The sequence below is a fragment of the Galeopterus variegatus genome, unplaced genomic scaffold (assembly GCF_000696425.1).
Source record: "Galeopterus variegatus unplaced genomic scaffold, G_variegatus-3.0.2 Scaffold81, whole genome shotgun sequence".
NCBI classification, from domain to species: Eukaryota; Metazoa; Chordata; class Mammalia; order Dermoptera; family Cynocephalidae; genus Galeopterus; species Galeopterus variegatus.
The window spans coordinates 225,298-252,187 of NW_007726192.1; the positions used below are offsets into that span (position 1 = coordinate 225,298).

General features: G+C 38.1%; 1 protein-coding gene across 1 annotated transcript in view; it reads left to right on the top strand.

The window, feature by feature from the left end:
• The window catches only part of LOC103596167 (WD repeat-containing protein 70), a gene marked incomplete at its 5' end in the record, with an annotated part of 258,626 nt that overhangs the window by 188,743 nt on the left and 42,993 nt on the right, over nucleotides 1-26,890 (top strand). Inside the window, 3 exons of the mRNA XM_008579746.1 lie at nucleotides 20,778-20,877; nucleotides 23,608-23,692; nucleotides 25,321-25,459. Coding sequence (XP_008577968.1) covers nucleotides 20,778-20,877; nucleotides 23,608-23,692; nucleotides 25,321-25,459 — 324 coding nt within the window. The remainder of the gene's footprint in view (nucleotides 1-20,777; nucleotides 20,878-23,607; nucleotides 23,693-25,320; nucleotides 25,460-26,890) is intronic.

Consider the following 26,890-nt stretch of genomic DNA (forward strand, 5'->3'; position numbering starts at 1 on the left):
CCTAAATGTCCATCAGTGGATGACTGGGTAAGAAAAATGTGGTATATACACACAATGGAATACTACTCAGCCATAACGAAGAATGAAATTCTGCCTTTAGCAGCAACATGGATGAACCTGGAGAAAATTATGCTAAGTGAAACAACCCAGGTGCAGAAAGAGAAATACCACATGTCTTCACTCAAATGGGAGCTGAATCCATAAATAAATAAACAATAGGGACAGAGAGAGAAAAAGAAAGAAACAGTAATCACAATAATATGTTGAACTTTTAGAAGGAGAGAAAAGAACTGTGGTTACTAGAGATGGAAAAGGGGGGGGGGGAAGCGAGGAGGGCTAACAAGAAATTAGTATGGACTCAAAGAATGATTACGTATTGAAAGGGTGAATAAGTGAACTGTCCTGAACTGACCATCACATGTTGTGCACAACTATTGAATGCCAACTTTGTACCCCACATACATGTATAATAAATTATCTTAAAAAAAATTTTTCTACCTCTGTTATTTTCTTTGCCTTCTTTGAAAGGTATTCAAATTGATATTCCAAGTCACAAATTTGTTCTTCAACTATATTCATCCTACTTTTTCTTTTTATTTTTCTACCTCTGTTATTTTCTTTGCCTTCTTTGAAAGGTATGCAAATTGATATTCCAAGTCACAAATTTGTTCTTCAACTATATTCATCCTACTTTTTCTTTTTTACTGTATTTACTGTTTTTTTAACTTCTCAGCTTATTTTTCTGATGTTACTCAAGGACACAGCAAGTAGCTTATATTGCTGCCACAAATTTCAAAATAAGTAAATAAGTAAATAAATTCCATTTGAAACACTGCTTTATTTGTGTCTTAGCTCAGGCTATCATAACAAAATACCGCAGACTGGGTGGCTTAAACAATAGATATTTATTTCTCAATAGATATTTATTTCTTGGACTTCTTGGAAGTCGAAGATCAAGATGTCAGCAGATTTGGTTCCTGGTGAGGGCTCTCTTCCCTGGCTTGCAGAAGGCCTCCTCATCGTGTCCTCACATGACTGAGAGAGAGGATGCACTGAGTGGGAGATGGGAAGAGGGACATCTTTAGGGTGTCCTTTCCTCTTCTTTTAAGGACACTAATCCCCATCATAGGGGCCCACCATCACGAACTCATCTAAATGTAATTACCTCCTAAAGGCCCTACCTCCAAATACAAAAACATTGAGTTGTTAGAGCTTCAGTGCATGAAATTGGGGGGGTGGGGGGAGGACACAGTCAGTCATTTACAATTCCCAATAGGCTGATATTTTGTGTTTACATTTTTAAATTCAAAATGTTTTCTAATGTCCTCTTATGATTTCTTTTTGAGCTATGGAATATATACAAGTGTGTGGTATAATTTCCAAATGTTTTGGTTTTCTATTATTTTTCTGTTAATTGATTTCTATTTTAATTCTATTGTGGTTTGAGAATATACTTTATATGATTTTAAAACATTCAAATATATAGTGATTTATTTTTTGGTCCAGAATATAGTCTATCTCAGTAAATGTTCCGTTTATATTTGAAAAGAATGTGTATTTGGTTTGGGGATTGAGTGTCCAATAAATGTCAGTTAGATCAAGTTGGTCAATAGTGTTGATCGTGTCACCTATGTCTTGACTAGTTTTGTGTCTACTTATTTTGACTGTTACTGAGAAGAATGTTGAAATCTCAACTATAATTGTGGATATGTCTGTTTTTCCTTTTAGTTCTTTTTTTTGTTCTTTCTGTATTTTAAGGCTCTTTTTAAAAAAATTGGTTGTGAATATTCATGGGGTACAAAGCTGTCACCACTTATGCCCTAGATGTGATGGCTAGATCAATACTGACAGCATGCCCATTACCACAAATTGCAATTATACTCTATGTCCCCCACCCAATTTATCCCTGACTCCCCTCCCCCTCCCCCTTTCCTCCACCCCACTTTGTATCCCTAGGTATGTTCTCTCCCTCTGCAAGTCCAGTGCACCACTGTGGTCTTCTTTCTTTCCTTCCTTCTTTCTCTGTTAGCTCCCACTTATGAGTGAGGACATGCAGTATCTTTCCCTCTGTGCTTTAATTATTTCACTCAACGTAAGTTTCTCCAAGGTCATTCATGGTGTTGCAAATGGCAGAATTTCATTCTTTTTTATGGCCAAGTAGTATTCCATGGTGTACATGGGCAAAGGAGCTAAATAGACATTTTTCAAACGAAGACATACAAATGGCCAACAGGTATATGAAAAAATGTTCAACATCACTAATCATCAGGGAAATGCAAATTAAAGCCACATTGAGATATCACCTCACCCCAGTTAGACCGGCTATAATCAAAAAGATGGAGAATACCAAGTGCTGACGAGGATGTGGAGAGAAGGGAATGCTCCTACACTGTTGGTGGGACTGTAAATTAGTACAAGCACTATGGAAAACATTATGGAGTTTTCTCAAACAGCTACAGATAGATCTACCATACAATCCACCAATCCCACTTCTGGGTGTATACCCAAAGGAGTGGAAATCATCATGTCGAAGGAAACCTGCACTCCCATGTTTACTGCAGCTCTGTTTACAATAGCCAAGATATGGAATCAACCTAAATGTCCGTTGATGGACTAGTGGGTAAGAAAAATGTGGTATATATACACCGCAGAATACTACTCTGCCTTAAGCCTCTTTAATAGGGTGCGTACATATTTAGAATTTGTCATCTTGCTCGGTTGACCCCTTTTTCATTGTGTAGTATACCTCGATTCCTGGTAATATTTTTTTGTTCTTTAGAATAGCTACTTTGATAGTAATACAGCTACTCCAGGTTTCTTTTGACTTGTATTTGCCTGGTGTATCTTTTCCCATTCTTTTACTTTTTTTTCTTTTTTGGCAGCTGGCCAATATGGGGATCCCAGACCATGCATTCTTTTACTTTTAAACCAACCTGAAGTGGGTTTCTTGTAGATATGTATAGTTGAGTCTTGCTTTTTTATCCCATATACCAATCTTTGCTTTTTAATTGGAGCATTTAGATATGTGTTCTCCAATATTTGTAACCTTAAATGTAAGTTAATTAAAATCACAGTAGCCATTAATCACAGTAGCCATTTTTCTTGATCTCAGTGGCTGCCTATGGCAAATGACTACCATGTTGGACAGTGTGGGTCTAGAACACAGGTGAGTTTCCTGCCTCTTGCCTTCATGGCAGCCAAACTCTGCCTTGTGTCTGTAGGGGATTTTGGGTAAGAGCAAATGTTCTGTCCTTCCCTTTTCTCTGTGAAGGGACAAGGGGTAGGAGGATTCCCTGCCCTTCTGTCAATGGTACATAGTTTGTCATATGTCAAAGTAGTATCTGGCCCATGGCCCTGGGCCAGGGCTCATCACCTGTGCCTACCACCAACGAATGGTGTGAAGGGTATTAGGAGCAAATGCACTTTTGAGTAGCCTTTCAGAACATGACTTATTAGCAAATAGCAAAGCTTCATTATTTTTCCATTAAAACTCAGGTGAACAGGAGAGTTTAAGAGAATATTCTGTGCTTGTGGAGGTTTTACAGTTTTACAGACAAGTAAATGTTTTCCAGGATAAAGTAAATACTAAATACTTGGAAGAGATTTTTTTAGATCTCGACTTTGGAGCTCTAATAAAGATTGATTCGTGTCCATCTCCAAAACATATTTGTCTGCCCAAAGGAGGAAATAGCCTGGCCTGCCTTAATTAAAATGGTTTCAGTGCATTTCTGTGCTTATATTTAATGATTTCTTACTAATAAGTGAGTTATGTCTTTCTTACTTCAAGTTAAGACACTTTCTTTTGTCATGTTGCCTTAAGGCAGCCTCTTTCTCCTCCATTATTCTATTGTTGCAATGTGGAAATAAGTGGTATTACATCATTTTGCTTATCTGGAGAAGCTGGAAATCCCTTAACTTCTTGAATGCTTGTAGATTGTTATAAATTCCTGTTCATTTCTTCCATTTTTTTCTCTTCTTCACATTAAAATATAAAATACAATTTTATTTTTAGGTTTCCTCTGAAAGTTACTAGATCACTGTTTTTGTGGTTTTAGTTGAAAGGGTGACATTACTAGGATCATTATCAAATGTAAGAAGTTTTTAACAAGGAAAAAAAGTTGTTAAAACACTTCAAATGTGAGTTAGAGTGTAATCTTCTTGAAGGCAAGGATTGTGTTTTGCATCTCTTCCCATAAGCATGGCACAGTGCCAGAGACCTAGAAGGTAACCAGTAAATCAATTTACTTCAAATTGATTTCTTAAGTGAGTGAAATTGGAACTCCTCCTTTTTTGAAATAAGTTAATGTGCTGCTCAGAATAAACAAAATATTGGTATTTTAATTTTTAGTTATTATGAGGACATTTTCTCTAACAAAGTGTACACTTAGAAAAGGGAAAATGGTTTTAGTTTTGTAACAGAGCCACCAAGTTAGAGTTGCATTACACTCAACGCAGCTTGGATTTCTGGGGCAAAAATGCAAATTTGAACCAGTTGACTCTAGGACATAGTCCATGTAGAAGTAAAATATCATTTGATTTTTGCAGTGTACATTTTCCCAAGATTTTAAACTGTGCTTTATTTTTCATTTTTTATCCTGCAACCCCAATAATATGGTTTCTTTGCTTCCTCACTCTGGCTGTAAGTCCAACGAGAAAACCCACAGTTTTGCAGGTTGGTGCCATTCCAGATTTATGATGCGCGTATGTTTTCTTCTGGGCCCTCCTCACCTTGGCAATTTTTTCTTTTTCCCTTGTCTACTTAGGTCTGTCATTCATCTCATCAGGTGTTTTCAGACTTTCCCAGCTCTTCTGTGGTCCACCTTGTAACTCCTAACTCCTTGCTCTATTATCTCCTCTCCTTTGCATGGAAAAATAAGGACAGTAGGCTAAACTTGTGTTAGACTTTGCACCTTATATGTGTAAATGTATCTCTGTGTTCTTACTGCTTTGGTTTCTCAGCCTCCTTCCCTTCAGTCTCCGAGGAAGAGGTCTTTCTCCTAGCTCTAATCCTTCCACCTGTGCGCTTGATCACGTCCTTCCTGCTTCCTCTGAGACCTAATTCTATCAGTTATTCCCTTTCCTGTATTTTTATCCTTTTCATCCCCATTGGCTCCTAGAAAATATGCTCAAGTTTCTGCATTTTATTTACTTTACTTAACAAAAGGCTTCTCCAACCCTTCCTTCTTTCATTGCCAGGTTTCCACCCAAGTAGACTATATTTGCTGTATCTACTTCACAAATAAACTGAAACTGCCTTTAACAAAGTCACTGACTACACCTTAAATTGATCTTTTTCTCTCTCTCTCTCTTTTTTTTTTGGTGATTTTACTATATAGTTTGTGGATACTGTCGTTACTTATTGCAGACATTTGTACCATATAGTTTGTGGATACTGTCATTACTTATTGCAGACATTTGTTTTCATTTTTACTTCCCTTTCTAGACAGAACTCCATGCGAGTAAGGAGCCATTTTACTAATCTGCCACACCTTGTAGCATAGTGCCTTGCATATAGCAAGGACTCCACAAATGTTAATAGAATGAGTGAATTTCAGCAAATATTAGTTGGTGCTTATTCTGTAGACTCAGTATTATACTTTTAAATACAGATAGTAAGTTTTGGATTGTATATATTTAATATCATTGAACTTAATGCTGGCTGCTATGTCATATAGTTTCAAGGAGATCTAAAGAGCAGAGAAGATGAGTTTGTAGCTGGTGACTTAATAAGATAGTCTATCTGAATATTTATGTCATTTGCTCATATTGTCAATAGCGTACAGTACAAGCTCATCCATGCATTCCTTTTTCTAATCAAATTTTACTAACCTAGAGAAAAGATTTCATGAAACTTGTGATCATCTTTATCCTGGCTTCCAGTCTCTTTCTCCTTTATCTCCATATACCTGCCAGAGAACTCCATCTAAAATGCAAATCTGATGATTTATTCTTCTGCTCGTAACCCTTCAGGTCTTCCTTTCCATTCACTTATATTCTGGTCACTTTAATAGTCACCCGCTTTACCAAATGTGAAATCTTGTTCTTGGTTAGATTTCTTTTGAAAATTTGGTGTCGCTAACAGTACTGTTCTACGTCCCTTTTGCACCTGCAGCTCATAACGCTCACTATTCTCTACCCCAAGCATATGGTTCAATAGGATAAACTTAACAGCACATTGGTAATGTTTATGTTAAATGAGCCAGTCTTCTCCAAGCATCTGCTACACAGGCGCAGAAGCAGATAAGTTGTTTCAGCTATTGGCTGCCAGGGGAACAGAAGGATTGCCACAACAAAGTCAGCAAACAACCCCCCCAAAGTCTCTAAGAAGCATAAACTCATGCTGCTAGAAAATCAAAATGGGTAAAGGACTATACGTTTTGATGCTTGACCTTGGCTTTGTTCTTTACATCCCTATATAGAAATTGGTCTGTTTTCTGCAGCAACTAGGCCATCTTTAGAAGAGTACATTTGAGATTCACTCAGCTTTTGAAGGAGAGTATGTTTGAAATCTCTCTGGTCACTAGAAAGTTGCTTTGGAGTATAGTTGAGTTGTGTTCCCCTTGGAAGCTTGGTCGTTTGACTGACTTTGATAAGGTTGGCTCCAAGGAAACCCAGCATTCTCTTTTCCCTGGCGCCACTGGGCCCGGGCCTGCCACCCTTCCCCCGCCCCTCCTCACCCCCCTTCCCCACAACCTCTCTATCCCTCACTTGAACTGGTTGCCAGAGTTCACAGACAGCTGGGCAGAGAGTGGCTAAGTCGGCCCAGCTGCCCGGGAAGCTTGGCGGCCAGGCTGAGGGAAGGAAGCATCGGCTCTCTTTGAAGGTCGGCTGTCAGTGAATCTCAGGCAGCTGGACTTCAAAGCGGGGACTGCCGGGCTTTCCCTCCCGTCTAGGCGGGTCATTCCGTGTCGCTGCGCTTCCGGTGTTGGCATGGTGGCTTTCAAGTCCCTCTTCAATTAAACAGCTGAATTGGGAACTGCTTTTGTGTCCACATTTGCATTTCTTATGTGATATAGACAACCTAAGACCCCACCCCCCATCACCTCAAACTTAAGAGTTGAAGATAGGGGAGAAAAGGTAACATCATATGAAGGGCAGCTAAGGAAATCCACAGTGGTGAGTGGAATTTCCTTACTGACAGTTTGTAACTGTTATTTACCAAGTTTTAAATTTACTACAAGGACTCTTGGTGTGATCTTTTTGAATAAAGGCTAATCTTCCTATGCTTATGGACTGAATTTAGCTTGTGGCCTGGAATTGGGTGTAGCCAGGGCTGATAGTTTTATCGGTTTCCAGAAACTGGTGCTGCGATCACCCACTTATTTTTCGTTGCACTTCCCTGCTTTTCACCTTCAAATTCCAATCAGTGAATGGTGACAAGACTGGCTTAGTATAGGAAGATCAAGGGTGCTGCACGAACAGAGTCCAGGCCCACTTTAGTTGCAAATGGGGCTCAGAGCGGAGGGAGCCTGAAGTCAGAAGAGCCATTGAGTTGTACCATGTATAGTGGTGGTTAAGAGTGCAGGACCTGGAGCCAGACCGCCTGGGTTCAAATCCTGGCTGTGCCGCTTACTGGCCACATGACCTAGGACAACTAACCTTACCTTTCTGCACCATATACCCTCCCTGGAAAGTGAGGATAATGACAGTATTTATCTCATAGGGCTGTTGAGAAGATTCAAAGGGTTAATAGATACTGTGCATTTAGGACAGTATCTAGCCCATAGTAAGTGCCCAATAAATGTTCGCTGTTATTATTATATATTGGCTCCCATTCAGTGGGACTAGAGGGAGGTAACTCATGACTGGCTTATGATTTTTACTGCCCCTGTATGGATAAAGGACTGCTAGCCCTCTGCCTTATATTGAATTTGTAGTAGAATTTTTTGAGATGTTTTAAATAATGTAAAAAATGTATTATGCAATTTGAAGGAGAAAAAATATTTAACGTTATCCATCCCTCTTCTTGCCCTGCCTTCCCTGAGGTTACAAGGAGATGTGATTTTTTGAGGGCCATTACTATAACAATCTACTGTACTCACCTCAAAGAAGAAACATTATTATTAAGGGGTGTTTTGGTGAAGAGTACAAGATTCTGGAGTTAGAATCAGGGTTTGAATTTTAGCTCTGACAATTTCTAGTCATATGTCTTTGGGTAAGTTACCTTGTTCAGCCTCAGTTTTCTTGCTTATAAAATGAGATAATAATTACAAATGCTGCAGGAGGCTTGTTTTAAGGATGAAATTAGGAAATGTATGGCTTATTGCACTGACTAGCAACATTTTCAGTAAATGAAGCTGTCATTGTTTTTATTATCATCTCATTATTATTATTATTACTAACACCATTAGTGTTATAAGTTAAAATTGTTATTGAATCACAAGGAAACCTTTAATTTACCTAATAATGATTTTACAAATATGGGGCCTTTTCCTAAGGTTTTTGTTCTCTCTAGATCAGAAGTGAACTGAGGGCTAAATCAAGTCTGCCACTTCTTTTTGTAAATAAAGTTTTATTGGAACACACAGCCATATCCATTTGTTAATGTATTGTCTATACCTGCTTTCATGCTACAACAGTAGAAGTGAATAGTTGTGACAGAGTCTATATGGTCCTCAAAGTCTAAAATATTTAATATCAGGCCCTTTCCAGAAAAAGTTTGCCAACCCTTGCTGTAAATACATGTTTTCCCAATTAAGGTCCGTAGAATGTTAGTTCAATCCATACTAGTATGTACTATTTGAAAAGGTGATTCTGTAGTCAAATAAGCTTTGGAAGTGTTAGGTTGATTTATTCTAGAACTACTACTTAAAATACTCTTAAAAGACTGATGTGTATTGTGAATGTTCAAGACAAGGCCATGGTATGCAAATAAACTCTAGTTTCCCAGGCTTAATTGGCTATATAGCTCCCTGATTTGATGATGTTACACAAAACATTCTCTGGGAAACCCTGCTTTTGGGCTGTCTCTTTGCAGGGACTTTCTTCTTAAGTCATTCGTCTTGTTGATTTAGGTGATATCCTTATTTGAAGACCTACAGAAAGAATATATGAAATTCTGTATTAGATACCTAATTTTTTTCCAGTAAAAATTATATTTTGTTTAAAATCAGAACAGCAAAATATACCAGATATCTAAATGGTTTAGTCTGATAATATCCCCATTTTAAAATGATTCTGTATGATACCTCAAGATTATAAATTGGAATCCCAAAGTCCTTCTTGAAATTCCAGAAGCATGGGATTTCTGTAGGGCTTTAAAACTTTTTGCAACCAGATTTCTGAAACATAAATCTAGAGCGCCTAACTGGTATACCAACTGATCTCAGCTAGGGTTTATAAGAAGAGAGATTAATGTGAAGGTAACTTGTGCCCTAGCCATAAGGGGTTTGTTTTATAGACTAAAGTAAACACCTTGAATTTCAAGTTGCAAGCACATGGGGAGCCAGAAGATTCCAGAGCAGTGGCGTCATATTCTGACTGTGACTCACACATCTCAGTGGCTGAGCTTTCCCCTGCAGCTGCAGCTTCCAGCTGGTCATCAGATAGAGCCCTAGGTAGTCACACACTGCAGTCACCTGATTTGAGATGACCAAACAGGCATGTAATTACAACACAGTCCAGTTACAAATGAAGGCTGGGCTATCTGTTTGCCAAACAACACAGATGAAAAAAATAAATGCTAAGTCATAGCTGTTTTCTGAAATCCCAGTGGTTGAAACAGTGAACCTGGACTAAGAGTGGAAAGCCCTGCTGGAAAGTTCAGCAACACTCTCTTTCTCTGTCACTTGTGAGCTCCCCCATTAGTGGCATAGGCCAATTCTTAGTCATTTTGGTTCCCTCCAAACCTGACACTGTGCCTGGCTTATAGTTGATGCAGTAAATGTTTTATGAAAGAATGTGAGGTTATATATGTTTTCTTCCTTACCCAACTTGCAAATAATTTCAAGAAAATCCCATATCTTCTCTTCGTTTATCTGTCTCAGTGTTTTGTGTATAATTAGTCCTCAATAAATGTGGTTGACATTGTAAATGGATTCTAAAAAATTTATTATTTCACTTTTACATATGATGATAAATGGACTTTTCAGAAACCTTTGTCAGGTCTCACTGTCTTTTGTCTTTAAGTTATTTAGTTAAAGAAAAGAAGAAAAGAAAGGAGGAAGGAAGAGTGGGAAATGAGGGAAGGGAGAAACATCTTGGCTTAGAACATAATTATCTTTTTTAAAAAAGTTAGAAACTTGGAAAACTGTCAACTTGTTATGAAACATATTGTTTCCTTGGAACACGTGCAAAAGTTCAGAGTTTCATTTGCTCTCTTTTTTAAATATTTTTCTCTTGTAAGCACCGTGATATATGGTAATATAACATGTTATATTGTACTTTGAGGCTATCATTGGAGTTCATGGAGTTCATATCATGTACCTGAGAAAGAAATAATCTGAGGCTGACCTATTTGAAAGAAAGCATCAGAAGTGTGGGGAAAGAGCTTTTATCTAGTACTGTAAAGAAAAGCAACTTAAACACAATCCTTCCCTTCCATGTCCTCCAAGAATGAGTATTTCCAAACATTCTGTTCTCTCACTTTTGTATTATCTGCTGGAATAATTGTCTTACTTGGTGTCAGAGGATATATAGAAGAAATGGCTGCACCTTGCTGGAAACAGAATGCTACCTCGTGGGGACAATGGGGATTAATAAACATTGCTAGAGAGAGTTTTTACTCTCACAGGCAGGTGCAAAAAAGTCAAGAGAAGAGCGTAGTGATTATATAAAGCACAAGGCACGGTAATGTTGAATAAATTTGAATTATAGTCACAGGACTAGTCCATAATGGATATTATTTGGTAGAATGTTACAGGAGAAGAATCAACCTTCTTAAAAAGTTGATAATAATGCTCTCATAGTATCATCTGATTTATAATAATGACAAATGTGTATAATGTTTATCATGTGCCAGGCACTATTTACATCCTTTATATGTTGCATAAGTTAACTTGTGCTACATAGCAAACTACCTTAAAATTTAGTGGCTTAAGACATGAAGTATTTATTATTTTTCATTATCCCATGAGTCATTGGAGCAGTTTTGGACAGTACTTTTGGTCTGGACTGGTTTGGCTGATTTCTACTGGGTTCTCTTTTGCATCATCAGTTAATTAGTAGTTCTGATGGGGCTGGATGGTCTAGTATGGGCTCATTCTCATGTCTGGCTGTTGCCTGAATGTCAGCTGGTGCTACAGAGATGACTGAGCACGTCTCTGATCATCCAGGAAGCTAGCCCATCCTTTTTCATGTGGTGGCTGGGTTCCAAAAGCAGCAAGAGTGCAATCCCAATGTACATGCCTTTACAATGTTCTTGATCTGAAAATTGGATCAGACATGGGAAAAGAGCAAGTGAGCATGACTTTTTATTGGGGTCACCACCCTCAGCCTCCTGCTCTTCCCTTCATCTCCCTTTTTGATAGTAGATATTAAGCAGTATCCTTGTTGGATGTTTATTTATTCTGTCCCTAGGGATGCCATGATCTATCTACCACATCTGTAGCTCCCTGTGCAAACTGCTCGGCTGCCTCTCTGACCTTGCCAGTCATTACAGGAATTGCAGCCTCTTGCTTCTAGTAATTAAACACTGCAAATTGGCTTTTATTACTTCAGGTCCCATGATCCCCATGGATATTAAGGACCCAGCTCTGTGACTGGCCCTGGACTGTAGAGGAGAGCTGCCACTGAACTTCTTGGTGATGCTGGCTCCCTCTCACCTGTGAATTCCTGATGGCCTTGGTGAATGGTATTTCCTTTGGTCCCTCCCATGAAAAATAATATTCTGTGTTTTCTGGCTTGACAAAATATATCCATTCTGGCATGCCCACTTCCCCCAACCTTCTTATTCTTTTCTCAATCATCTGCCAGGGCAACTGGGGTAGTTTTACTTTACTCAACATTGGCCATCACTTTTCCAGGCTTCTAATAACATCCTAGCAGCATGTTTGCCCCATCCTCTGGGATCCTTGCCAGGGTGTTAAATCCTGTGTCCAAAAATATGTCCCCAAATCAATGAATCTTGCTTGTCTAGTATTATATCCCAGTCCTCTTGATCAGGCATCCTCAAAATTCAGATTCAAGTTATTTCATAGCTCCTGCCAGTAGCTGCTAGCTAATTCTTGCATCTCTCTCTCTTTTTTTTTTTTTGACCGATAAGGGGATCGCAACCCTCAGCAAGGTGTTGTCCGCACCATGCTCAGCCAGTGAACACACCGGCCATCCCTATATAGGATCTGAACCCGTGGCCTCAGCGCTAACAGCACCACACTCACCTGAGTGAGCCACAGGGCCGGCCCTCTTGCATATCTTTTGATGTATAATCTCTTTCCTCCCTTTTCAGGCCCAGCAGTTCTCCAGCTGACTAATACTGGGATTTAACCCTAGTTATTGCAGCCAGGAAAGGAAGTCGGGATAGGTCCTAAGAAGAGGTGCCTGTTGCCTTGCAGGGGAGGGGCATTTGTAGCATCTTCCAGAACAGAGGAAGTTCTAGCTCTTACTAGGCAAGAGCAGCCATGTCTTTAAGCTGTAAGGGTTCCAAGGTGTTGGGGGTGGTGGTGGTGGCTGTCTGAAGATCCAGCATCTTATGGGACATCCATCCAAGTGTACTCTATTCTTATGTTTCAGGGTCTCAGATTTTTTCCAACTAGATCCCTAGCCTTAGAATACCTGCCTTAGTTGAGCATTTAAATGTCTCTGGAGTTCTATAAATCTAACAGCCAGATCATCTATTTGTTGTTCATCTGTGTCAGCTCTTCCACTGCAGGAAATGATGGCCTCATTGAAAGCTACTAAAGTTGTCCTCTGGTTGTCCCACTTAGTCTTTAACTGTTAGTGGCTCTCAGTTTCTCATTATCCCTCTGTGGGGATACAATACAACTCAGCAGTAACCAGCCAACACTGTTGTCTTTATAGGCAGTCTTCCTTCCATAGCTTTTAAATGCTTAAAACATTGTACTCACGAGGACATTTCTTCCACTCAGGTCACCTCCAGTGAAACTTATAGCAGTTGGAATACTCCCAAGTGCTAGGGTCTGTGTGCACCCCACAGTCTTCATAAGACAGCATCCTCTTGCCTACCAGGGAATGAGTGAGGCAGTCCCAGATTCTCATCTTTCCACCTGTGTTGTGGGACCACTCCAGGCATCCCTTGTGTTAGTCTGGGTCCTCTGAGAAGCAAACACCAAGACAGGGTCAAACATATAAGAGATTTATTGGAGAAGCCACTCTAAGGGAGCCTAAGGGAGGGAGCCAGAGAAGGCTGGGGAGAGTTAGACCATGATGCGGGTCACACCTCTGTGAAGGAGAGGGGAAGGAATAGAGTGTTCAGTGTCCGTCAGCTGATGAATGGATAAATAAAATGTGGTACATCCATACAGTGGAATATAATTTGGCAATTAAAAGAAGCGAAGTACTAATACATACTACATCATGGGTGAACCTCAGAAACATTATGCTAAAGCTAGTTGCAAAAGATAGCATATTGTATGACTTTATTTATATGAAGTAGTCTGGATAGGCAAATCTATGGAGACAGAAACTAAATAAGTGGTTGCTTAGGGCTAAGGGGTTAGGGGGAAATGGGGAACAATGGCTAACGTCTGGTGTTTCTTTTGGGGGTGGTGGAAATGTTGTCCAGTTGATTGTGGTGGTGGTTGCACAAGTATCTGAATATACTGAAAAACATTGGACTGCACACTTTAAGTGAGAAAATTACACGGTATGTGAATTATATTTCAATAACTCTTACTTTAAAAGAAAATAAAAGCAAAGGAGAGTTGTGCAGAAAGAGTCTTGGACTACGCAATGCTGAGAAAGTTTCAGTCAGGCTAAATAGGAGTCCTTTAATCTCCTACTCTTAGGCATAACTAGGAGTAGGCCTTGGAAAGCATGGACTAGTGGCAGAAGCAGTGAGAGCATAAGTCAGTTATATTTTTCATGAAGGGAGAACTGAGAGGCACATATTCACAGCTAGTTGTCCTGTAAGACATAGCAAGTCACATGTTCATACCCAGATGCAAAGTATAGAGAAATAGATGCCACATCTTGATGAAAAGAACAGCAAAATTATATTGTAGAGGGGAGTACTACACTTGTATTAACTCACTGAATCCTCCCAACAGCTTATGGAGTGGGTACTGTTATCATTCTTATTTAATAGATAAAGAAATAGGCTTTGGGAGATTAACTAGCTCATAGCGATGGTAAGTTGTGGAGCCAGGATTTAAACTTGGCAGTCTGGCCCCACAGTTTGTGCTCTTTATCATTACACCTTATACGGTATATTTATCATTCATACTTTTATAGACGGAACTGAATCCACCGGATGTGGGAAAGGGGGAGGGAGAGGGTTAGCAAGATATTAATAAAAGGCCACAAAAAATGATTACTGTAGACTATAATATTATATTGTATGGACATTGTATTAGTCCATTTTGTGTTGCTATCACAGAATTACCTGAGACTGGGTAATTTATAAAGAACAGAGCTTTATTTGACTTACAATTCTGGGACAGCTGCATCTTGGCACGGGCCTCAGGCCGCTTCTACTCATGGCGGAAAGTGGCAGGCAGCCAGCAGGTGCAAGCAGATCACATGGTGAGAGGAAGCAAGAGAGAGAGAGAGGGTGCCAGGGTCTTTTTAAGCAAGGAGCTCTCCCAGGAACTAATAGAGCGAGAACTCACTCACTACCTGTCTTCCCCCAGGGAAAGCATTAATCCATCCATGAGGGATCCACCCCCATGACTCAATCAGTTTCCGACACTGCCACATTGGAGATCAAATTTCCATATGAGTTTTGGAGGGGACAACACATCCAAACTCCATCAGATATTCATTGTGTAATGATAAATATGGTAATTATCCTGATTTGAGCATCACATATTGCACACGGGTATTCAATGCTGTATCCCACAGATATATATAATCAGTTATGTTGCAATAAAAATAAATATTTCTCCCCACTCCCCCCAAAATATAGATTAATTTAGATATCATGGAATCAGTTAGAAATGTTTTTATTTTCCATTTTCCTTCACTAAAATGAAACCTTCATGGGAATGGGGTCTTTTTTTGTTCACTGTTACAGCCCCCAGTACCTGGGATAATATTTAGCATGTAAATATTAGTTGAATTAATAGGGATTTGCAAAGCACCTTTATATGACAGTTCCTATACTTTTACGTACATTATCCCCATTACCACAGGTCTCCAAAAATCAGAGAAACAGGAGGAAATTATATTCAGTCTAGATCCAAATTCTATTTTTTAATCTTGGCATATTAAAATATCCTGCTTTGGTGGGGGGAAGGGGAGCAGGGCAGCTGGCCAGCATGGAGATCCAAACCCTTGACCTTGGTGTTAATCAACACCTCACTCTGAATAAGCTAACTGGCCAGCCCCTGGCATATTTTTAATCCTGGTATAGTAAGTAATCCTAACATGTGTTTGAAAATATAGAATTAATTAGAATTGTTTGCTTATCACTAAGCTTGAAAATAGATTCCCAGTGAGAAAGAAAATTTCCATCTATTGAGGGGTCCTAGGAATAGATTTGAGGAGATAATCAACTGTTAGTACACCCTGTTTGTTAGGTAGCCTGACATTTACTTCATCTTGTACTTGGAATTTGTGTTTTAGCAGCACAGTTGTGTTTCAACACCTTTTTCTGAGAGGAGGTATTCACTATAGACTTAATAAACTTGTGGTGTTGACACAAGGCAGGGAGATGGCAGGTTAAATGTAGCTCAGTCTTTTTGTGAGTTAGGGAGAAGAGCAGGAGTGGGAAGATGTAGGGCATGTTATTTTAAAGACTATTAAACTGAGAAATAGGATTAAGCTGTGTGGCCAGGGTCAAACTTAAACACAGTAAGCTAAAATTTGAGGCCAATTTGGCCTGGCTGTAGGACCAGTATTCTTTCTGTTAACTTTTTTTTTCTTCTATCTTCAACCTAGTAATTCACCTAAATTCTTTCATTTAAAATAATTTATTCCACTGTTTCTATTTATTATGAAAGGTGTTTTGATCGTTTTGAGGGCCATCTATCTCCTGCATTGATAGACACATACTAGAGCAATGGACAGACATTGAATCTAGGTAGCCTCTGGATGTAAACTCACTGACCACTGGTTCCACCATAAAATGTTTGGATTACTGAGGATTTCAGAAAGTGGTATATTTAAGATTGTGTGGAAGATTACATTTTTTTTTTTTTTTTTTTTTTGAGAATTTGGCAGACTGTCAGAGAAGAAAAACTAGATTTAGTCAGCATAGCCACAGAAGGCTGGACGGTAACCCATGAGTAGATGTTAGCAGAAGGCAGTCTTGGACCCAGTTTAAGAAAGGTGTTGCCTGGGAAAGCCACCCAGAAACAGACTGATGTGCCTTGTGATGTAATGAATTTTGCACTGCCAGAGGCTTCATAACCACCTTGCTGAGAAAAGGGGTATAGGGACAGTTTTTACTAATTGGTAGTTTGTACTGTATGATTTCAGACAGGGCCTTTTAAAACTCTAGGCTTTTGTGCTTGTATTTTCCATCGCTGTGAATATTTGAAACTTGATACTGTCCAAATCATAGCGTAAGGCACTTTTAATAAGAAACATATATAAAGGAATTAATAATCTCAACTTCCCGGAAGAACAATGTTCTTTGCTTAGGATGATTATAAAAGCAATTAAAGGACAATTACAGATTTGTATTCCCCACTTTATGCCGGAAGTGTTTTTCAGTTAGACTTTGTTTTTTTTTTCAAAGTTTGAGAGTTCTTTTCATCACGGACTATCCAAGTGTTGCTGTTTTATGCAAGTTTTAGATAACCTCTGTCTACGTACTTTACTTTGTTGAGATACACTTTTCTTTCTGGTTAAGACGAACTTAATAATTGAAGAGCACTTTTTGACATAAAGTCTGTGAACTGTCCATGTGAAGTGAAGACATTTTACCTTTTTTCTGTATTAGGTCCTTCAAAAAAGGAAATGAATTAGATTATTTTGAGTGCATCTTTTCCTCTCCCTTGAAATCTTAATTATTAATATCCAGCTATTTTTTACTTTAAAAGGGTATTGCACTAAGTTGTAAATCCATACAGCAACAGAAAATATGGGGAGCTCAGAAAGACAGACAGGGTAGGGCTTGTATGGTGGCATGTATTCACTCTTTCTGCATTATAAATAATGAATTGTAAAAGTTTCAAAACAGCCCAACTGAAATATAATGTCCCTTTAAAGTAGTACCTGAATGAGGAGACATGAAAGTATAGCAGATATGTAGCAGTTAAGTCTCTTCTTACTATATTAAGGTCAAATCACCTGTAATCAAAATCCTATATTTTCATCTAGTTCATTGTATTGTATTTACACTATCACTTATTAGATCCAGCAGAATTTTTTCTTAAGTTTTGAGACAGATCACTTTTTCTTTATATGAGCACTGGATAGCTATATGTCTTTAAACCCTGAAATCCCTCTCAGGGCAGTAAAAAGCACAGGAGAAGCAAGACCAATTTAGGGAGTAGCAGGCTTACAATCCAATCCCATCTCTTTTTCTCTCTGGAGCAACAAATATTAGAATTAGACTATTAAATGGAGGTACCTGCTTGCTCCTGGGCTCACACTATGCCTTTTTAGGTTCTTTATCTCACGTTGCTTACTGGTAGATGTATATGTACCCATCTATATGTATGTGTGTATTTATATTTTTGAATATTGGCATTCAAAGTCTATTTTGTCCTATTAATAATAAAGGCATATATTGATCAGTTGTTTGAATTATAAAATATTATGTATTTATCAGTTTTGTCTTTTTTTTTTTTGTCTTTAAGAGTCATAGAGCTGTAAGTAGCCCTGGAAATCATTTAGTTCAATCCATTTATTTTACACAGAATAGAATTATGAACCAGAGAAGTCATCTGTTCCAGGCCACACTGCTAATTTTTGGCCTGAACTAAGTCTAGATTTCTTACTTCCTGGTCCCCGTTCACTGCTTTTTTTCCTGTACCACACTTTTTTATTATCGATGAAATGATAGGTCGTTCTTCTATTTAGATATTATGTGTATTTATTAGTATTAAAAACAAACAAAACATTTAAAACAAACAAGCGAAAAATGAAGTTAAATTCACCAAGAGGCGAAATGTAAGTACAGGACTTTTTAGTAAACTGTTACCACTGTTTATAGGATCTTTGAAAAGTTTCATTTAGACTTTAATAGTTGGTGACTTGATGGGGATATAACCAAGTGGCAAATTTTCCTTACTGAGGTTGGAAGCAGAGTTTTGTTTGAGGAACAGAATGTTCCTAGTCTAATATCCACGTGTCCAGAATGATCTTTTAAAAATAAGCAAATGTAGTCATGCTATTCCTCTGCTTAAATTCCTTTAGCAGTTCCCTTGCCCTTTTGCCTTCAGGGCAAAAGCTAAGTTCCTTAACATGGCCTATGAGGCCCTTGATGATCTGGACCCCAATCATATCATTTCCCCACCTTTCCTTTCTCCCTAGTCATAGTTAACTTCTTTTAGTTTTTTGGATGCAACAAGATCTTTTAAGGCCTTTTAATATGCATGTGTTAGTTTTCTATTGCTGCACAACAAATTACCACAAATTTAGTGGCTTAAAACAACACCAATTTATTTTCTCACAATTTCTGCAGGTAAGAAGTCTGGCATGCTGTGGCTGGATTCTCTTCTTAGGGTCTCACTAGGCTAAAATGAAAGTATTTTCTTGGGCTGTGGCTCTCATATGGAGCTCAGGGTTCTCTTTCAAGCTCATAGGATTCACGTCCCCATTTCCTTGACACATGGCCCCTTTCATCTTAAAGCCAACAGTGCCATGTCAAACATTTCTTGTGCCTTCAATCTCTCCAACTTCCTCTTCTGTCACATCCCTATGGCTTTCTCTTTGGCCCTCTGGCAGGAGAAAGCTCTGCATTTGAGGGCTCATGTGACTACTTTGGCCCCATCTGAAATCCAAGAAAATTTCCCTATTTTAAGGTCCACCTGATTAGTTACCTTAATTACACTTGCCACATCTCTTTGACCATATAAGTTATTCAAGGGCATGACACCAGGTAGGGGCAGAGGTCATGAAGGTCAGAATTCTGCCAACCACAATGCAGTACCCTCTGACAAGAATATTCTATCTTGCCTCTGCTTCTTATTTCTTCATCTGGCAATTTTCACTTTATCTTCCAGGTCTCAGTGAATCCTTTGTATTCCATGGAAGTTAGAAGCATGATAACTAATAGACATTTCTAAGCCTGTCACCCAGAGGAAGAACTGAGAAAGGCCAGTTTTTACTTAATATATATAAACTATTTTTTAAAAATGACTTAGCCTGCTTTTGTGAGCTCCTCATTACTGGAAGCTCTTTTTTTTTTTTTAAAAAAAAGATGACCGGTAAAGGGATCTTAACCCTTGACTTGGTGTTGTCAGCACCACACTCTCCCAAGTGAGCCACAGGTTGGCCCTTACTGGAAGCTTTTAGGTGTGAGTCCAGTGACTAGGTGTCAGGGATATTGTTGGGAGGGTAAAGTACATGAGCTCTGTTTTATCACTCAATCTTAGGGTGTAAGACCAATGAAGATGGAGTCACTTGCTTCCCATACCTGTGGCTTCCAGAAAAGACCCACTAGAAATGCCCCTGTCTTTTGCTATGGAATTACCCTAGGAAAATTGGTATGGCTCAGAACTTTGTACAGTTAACCAGCATGGAATGTGTGCATATACATACACAGGTGCCCATAAACACACACATACACACAATTAGCTATCATTAGAGGATATGCTATTAATGACAGCCATGCGAGGGACAAGGATTTTAATGGACCAGATATCTTTGTCCATGTAGGCCATACTTTTTGGAATAATTGACTTCCTAGTACTTTGGCTGTGCTGGTTGCTGAATCATAACTGAGTGGCAAGATTAGTGTAGTAGAGTTACTTTTATAAGTCATTAACTATGCAGAAGAGGCATTAGAAGTAAAAAGACTATTAAGATAGATCAGTAAGAAAAGGATTCTAGGGCCGTGTTTAAGAGTAGGCTTTTTGTGTTTCAACTCCCAGCTCTACCACTTACAAACTGTGTGTGGCTTTGGACAAGGTACTTAAGTCTCCGTGCTTCAGTTTCCTAAATGGTAAAATGGGGGTGATAATAGTAGATCCAAACTTATAGAGTGGTTGTGAAGACTAAATAGGGCAAGGTAGTAAAGGATATAGTGCCTGTGATATAATAAGCATTGTGTAAAGGTTAACTGCTAGTATTATCATTTTTATTATCATACAACAGGTACATTAAAGATAGTTCAAGACCTACAACTGTGTGCACAGTGTCTGGCATATACTAGGAATACAACAAATGTTTTTTAGTAAATAAATAATATGTTCATTTGTAATTTTTATTTATATTTGCTATTTCAGATGAATATAGAAATGGTTCCAATAACTATAAACATAATACGAAGAACTAAATGTGATCGTAATCTTGTGTTGCTCAGAGCTTGCTAAGGCAGTTTGAAAAATGTCTTCTGCTAGGACTTACCTTATCTCTTCTTTATTAAAAAGGCTTTTTAAAAGACTTTTTTTTTTTTTGGAAGGGAAGCAAACTATAATCAGGTGAAATTAGTACTTTACTTATAGGTGTATATCATTTTCTGCAAGATAAAATGAAATGTTCTTGCCAAAAAAGTTCTCATCTGAATTCAGATGAGATATTAACATTTTGCTTATCTTTGCAAACAGGTTCATCCTAAATTCCACTATAAACAGGCTCATGACCCAGGCACAGACACTTCTTGTGTGACATTTTCCTATGATGGTAATGTCCTGGCCTCTCGTGGAGGTAGGTTTAAAACTTTCTTTTTGATGTGTTTCTATATATAGAATGATAATATGTAACTCTAAAAAGTGTCACAGTAATATCCTAGCACCTAGTAAAGCTGGCTATGCTTTTGTTAATGTGTACCTTTGCCAGTCTGGTTTTTTCATTAAAATGCATTTCCAACTTGGCAACATTGTATTAAATGTTATCAAGTAAAATTTAGAAAATATTTACTTTTTTTTGCCTAAGTTTTTATTTTAGCTTCAAATTCCATAAGAGTTTGAAGCCTCTACAGATAACCTTTGCCTGTACCTTAGGAATTTTGTGGATGATCATTTACAGTCTTTCTATACCATTTTATAATTCTGCATCTGGTCTTCATTCCAAAGTCTTCTATTTGTTGACCACTGAATTCCTTTTTTCAGTCCAAACACTAACTCAATTCAGTTTTTAAAAAGTTATATACCTAGGTGTTATGTTTTTATTTTTCCATACTCATGGTTGGATATAGGTTGCTTCTAATTTTTTGCTAAATCTTTCTTACATGGGTAGGCTGTGTGTGGATAGGAGGGGATGGAGAATCGTGAGGACAGCTTATGAGCTAAGCATTATGGGAAGGTGTGGGACATGGCTGAGGATCTTCCTGTAGACTCATTTGTGGGGAGGGAAGAAAAATAGCAAGGTAAGTAGGCGTTAGAGCCATGTTACAGAGCGCCTTAAATATCACATAAAGGATTTAGTCTTTATTCTGTAGACCAAAGAAAAAGCTACAAGTTAGGCAGATGAATATGATAGGGCTATATTTAGTTATTTATTCTCTCACTCAACTACTGTATATTGAGCACCTACTGTGATCTAGCATTATGCTAAATGCTGGGTATAATCTGTGGGCATCATAGACAGGGCCCCTTTGCTAAAATAATGTATGACCTGGTGTACAGAGTAGTAGAAGTGAGGAGAGATGAAGTGACTTGGCACAGTCATTTTAACTAGCCCATGTCCTTTTACTCTTGGGAGCTCATTCAGATTCTCTTACCTCTAAGGAAGCCTTATCTATTGTATGCAAACTACTATCACTTGCATAATTAAAATAAAATTAAAGCACACGTACATGTAATTTTCTATTTATGGTGTACATGGCAAATGTGGGTATGTGTAAAATATGTATTTTGGTTCATCAGTTCTGACCTGCTACTTGAGTTCAGAGATGATTCCTAATTGAAACTATATATATTCTTTACTTAAAAACAGTGGTTCTTATCCCAGGAGTGTATCTGAATCCCCTGGAAAGGTTTTTCGATTGATAAATGCTCCACTTAGAAATTCTCATATTCACTCTTGCATCTTTAGAGTAGTATACCCAATGTCTGAGGTGGAATTGGGAGAGAAGAGGGGAAAAAAATCTTCCTGGAGGATCCTAAAACAAGCGACCCCTCACCCAGTTGATAATTACTGTCTTAGGAGTATAGGACTAACTTTCTTTCAGTCAAAGCCACTTTGGTGATAATTCTTACTTTCCCCTTCCATCCTATAATAGCTATTGGATAACTTAGTTGGTCAACTTAACATTTATATATACTCTATCATTTTCCTTCCTGGGATATATAGAATATGGCAGATGGAAGTCTGTTCAGCAAAGAGTGCCCAGGGTGTTATAAAGTGCTCCTGCTAGCTCCAGAACCTTCTGGGTTAGCTGAAATTAATGCAGATTAATTGTGTTCTTATTGTTTGAGGATTGTAAGGAAATATCACCTTTTTACTTTAAGAGTAAAAGTAATAGGGGAACATTCCAAAGGTGAGTCTTACGAAGTTCTCTCAGTACAAGCAGGTCCTGAGTCCAGCCAGTTATGGATTAGTGCACCTGCCAAAAGTTACGTTTCAGAGAAACGGTCTCTGGGGAGAGAGGGGGATTTTTATTGAACTCTCCACTCACCTCACTTGCACCTGATTCTGATTCCTTATTGGACCCCAGGGGTTTAGGCAGTTCTCAACTGTGGGCACCGGGGAGCAAGAACAGCAAAAACATTACTTATATGAATTTGGCTTTTGTTCTGGTCAGGAATTAGTTAGTAGCCCTATAGAAATTTAAAAAGTAATTCTTAAAAGAATATTCATTATTCTTTAAATGGCTTGGAAAAGATGTACTTGCCAGCAGATGAAGAATGATGGGCCACAGGTAGAATTACACTGGGGGGGGGGGAATTGCATGTTTCACCCTCATTAATGTTAATGGATGTCATTACACACACTAGTGGGGAAAAAAATCTGTTGTGAATTGAACTGTTTTCAGTCCTGATGGTTGTTAAATTAAGATCTTCTCAAGAAGACAGGTTATACTCAAATATACCACAAGGGAACTACCATCTGCTCTAAAATCATGCTTTAGAGTAGATTCTCAAGGGTTCCTTTTGGCCTACGGATGCTACATCAATCTGGAAAGTAATTTGTAGAAGGCCATTTCATTATCATATAGCATTCTCCTGTTGTTGCAACTACTGCTTTCAAGCTCCCTGAACAGTTAAAAAGTAAAACATGCTTATCTGCATCTGGCTTTCTCTTTTCCTTGCTTACCTTTTCCTTCCTTCTGCCGTTCCTTCCTCCCTCCCTTTCCCCCTTTTTTCCTCTTTTTCTCTTTTTCTTTCCCTCCTTCTCTCTCTCCCTTCCTTCCTTATAATTATACACTAAGTTTAGCAAACTTGTAATGAGTTCATTTTGCACAGTTCACTTTTCTTCTTCTCATTCCTCTATCAGGTGATGATACATTAAAATTATGGGACATCAGACAATTTAATAAGCCACTTTTTTCAGCCTCGGGTCTTCCCACAATGTTCCCAATGTAAGTAGCATATTTTTAATATTTGATTAGCATAGGAGAATGGAAAATAAATTTCTTCATGTCAATGTTAATTTATATCATATGTTTTTTAGATCTTTAAAAAAAGACAGGTGATTTAAATCTGTCTTTTGAAAGATGCATTTTCTTTTTCTTTTCATTTTGCACATTCTTCAGATCATAGAAACTTTTTTTGAGGTTAAGATGATGTATGTCCACGTGTTTATGTGTTTGTGCATGTATATATTGTGTGCATGCACAGGTCTTGGGGTAGTAAAAACATTTTAAGGAATTTAGTTGTTCTTTTTTTTTTTTTTTTCCTTTTTGTCTTTTTTACTGACCGGTAACGGGATCGCAACCCTCGGTGTTGCGCCCGCACTGCGCTCAGCCAATGAGCGGGAACCGGTCTCCACATGGGATCTGAACCCTCGGCAGGAGCGCCACCACACTCCCAAGCGGCGCACTCTCCAGTGCGCCACCGGGCAGCCCTGTTCTTTTAATATTGTATAAATGATAGGGTAGGCCTGTGTATTTGTGATCTTTTAAAATTTGAACTCTCATATTATCAAAGAAGTTTTTAATGGTTACTGAGCATTTATAGTACAGCTCATTTTCTCATTTTTTTCTTATAATTCCAGTCAATAATTCAGCATCCTTTGGTTGTTCTGACTGTCTTGCTCTGGGTAGCTCAACACTATTATGTCCATTTTACTAAGTTGGCAAATTGAAACTTTTAAAGATTTTTCCAAGGCAGCTAAGATTTGACATCTAAGTCCCATAGTTACTGCCTAGACAAACTTTTTTATTTTGGTAGAAATGAAATTTCACATTTGTGTTAAATAATGACCAACAGGCAGAGTGTGCAGGTAATGGAAGCATCAAGCGAAAGAAGATGCTTAATAATAGAACAACTAACTCTAACATGGCGCTTATCTGTTAAAACAGACAGACAAACATGAATTTATAGCTGAGAATTTTTTGAGCTATTATTCCTGCTACAAGTAATGCTAAATACATAACTTCTTTGGGTCATGTCTTAGATTATTCACAGTCAGGTGGCCAGAACTCTAATAATAAGAGTTGTTGAATCATAGCCATCATTTAGGTTTCAGCAATACAACTGTTCCTCATTTTATGGTGCCTGACTTGACATAACTCAAATTATTTGGGGATGATAGTAGTGGTGGTAGTAGTAAAAATGGTTCAAAAAATAGCCAAAATAATTACTACTTAGATATTAGTTATGTATGTCTGTAGACTCTCTCAGTGTCTATATGGAGTTTTTCCCACACTTTCTTTACATTAAAAAATATTATAGTGTAGAACTTAAAAGCACAGACTCTGGAGTCAGGCTGCCTAAGTTAAAATCCCAGCTGCACCACTTATTTGATCCTGGTCAAGGTTTATTTAACCACTCTGCTTCAGTTTTCTCATCAGTAAAATGGGGATACTATCTACCTCATAAGATTATTGTGACGATTAAACAAATTAGTATAAGCCCTTGACTCATAAGCCCTATGTAGGAGTTAGCTGTTATTATAGTGATGTTTATATTTTATTTAATTCACTTATTATTGCTGCACTGTTGTGTGGGTCATAAGATTATACTCATAAACTCTTTTTGTTTGTAGGACTGACTGCTGTTTCAGTCCAGATGATAAACTCATCGTCACTGGTACATCTGTTCAAAGGGGATGTGGCAGCGGCAAACTTGTTTTCTTTGAGCGTAGGACTTTCCAAAGGGTGTATGAAATAGACATCACAGATGCGGTATGTATATTCTTTTCTCCCTAGCCTTGAGAATGAACTGAGGTTTGCATCTTAGCCATCTTTTGGTTTTGTTTTTTTAATAGAACATGAGCCCTGGCCCTTACAGTGCAGTGGTAGCTGCTTTTTTCTTCAACACAGGAATTATCAATATGTTGCAGACTGGCCGATCTACTTTGTCCTTTCCCCTGACCTAGTATTTCCCCGTGGGCCCACACATTAGTCAGAATTTCAGCTGGGCCTGGGATGTTTCTCCCTCTGTGCGAACCAATCTGAGGAGGGAAGAAGCTGATCGTTTGCTGTGTAGGATCAGAAAGGAGCATCCCACAATGTGCATGTTTGTAAGGATCCAGGGATTGTGGACATAAGTGAAAAGTTATGCCCTTGGAAAGTGGTGAAGTTTGTCACTGTTTCCTACACCCTGAAAGCTTTGACGGAATTCTGCTTGTCAGAGTTGTAGTCATTAAAGTAAGGCTCAGCTTTGAACTTTTGCTGTTTGCTTATTTGGAAGTTTAAAACATTTCAGATCTAACTTCTACATTTAAAAAAAACCCCCACTAAATCTCTAGTTTTCTAGAGAGATTTATACATTTATATGAGCACTAAAACACTGTCATTCACTCATTCATTCTTTCATTCACTTATTCATTCATTCATGTCCTGAGACTGGAGCCACATGTAATACAGTAATAGTGAAGATTCCCAGAGGAAAATTTGAATTCTTTTAAAGTATGTATTATTTAGATGGTAAGGTAAATCATTGTAATTTTCTGAGTATGAAACAGACCAGTCTGTGTAAATTTTCTTTGGCTCATTGTCAAATCCTTTAGTAATATCCTATATCTTAAACAGTGCTCTTATGTAGGTTTCTCCAGTTGTTTCAGCTCTTTGTAAACAGTTGAGACATATTATGCACTTAAGTGGTTCAGACAATTGAACAACTGTTTTTAAATCACCAGTAAAAAGCTCCTGTCTCTAATGTTCAGTATTACTATGGAGTCTTAATTTATAGGCCCTAAATTTGAAACCACGGTATAGTTAGGGTGAGTATTATAGAAAAAAGTGAAATAACAATGAGACTTATTCTAGATGAGTGCTTAAGTTTAGTAGATTCTAATCTCATGACATAATCTGAAATGTGCCAACACTCATAATACCTTTTTTTGGCTACATCCAGGAGCCAACTAAGACACTAGAACAAAAAAAAAAAACCAACCAAACAAACAAAAAAATTGACACTATCAACTTTAATCTCAAAAAGTAAAATTATTTTTGGTTGTTCCAGAAATAAGCTGTGTTCTGCTATGCCTCTCAATGACTGTATATTTCAGTATTCTTGGTGTTGTGTTTTCAAACTAATTTAAGTTGAAATGTCAATAAATTAAAGAATGTAGAAGTATAATTGGACTTTTAGAGATACGCTGGGCTTCTGAA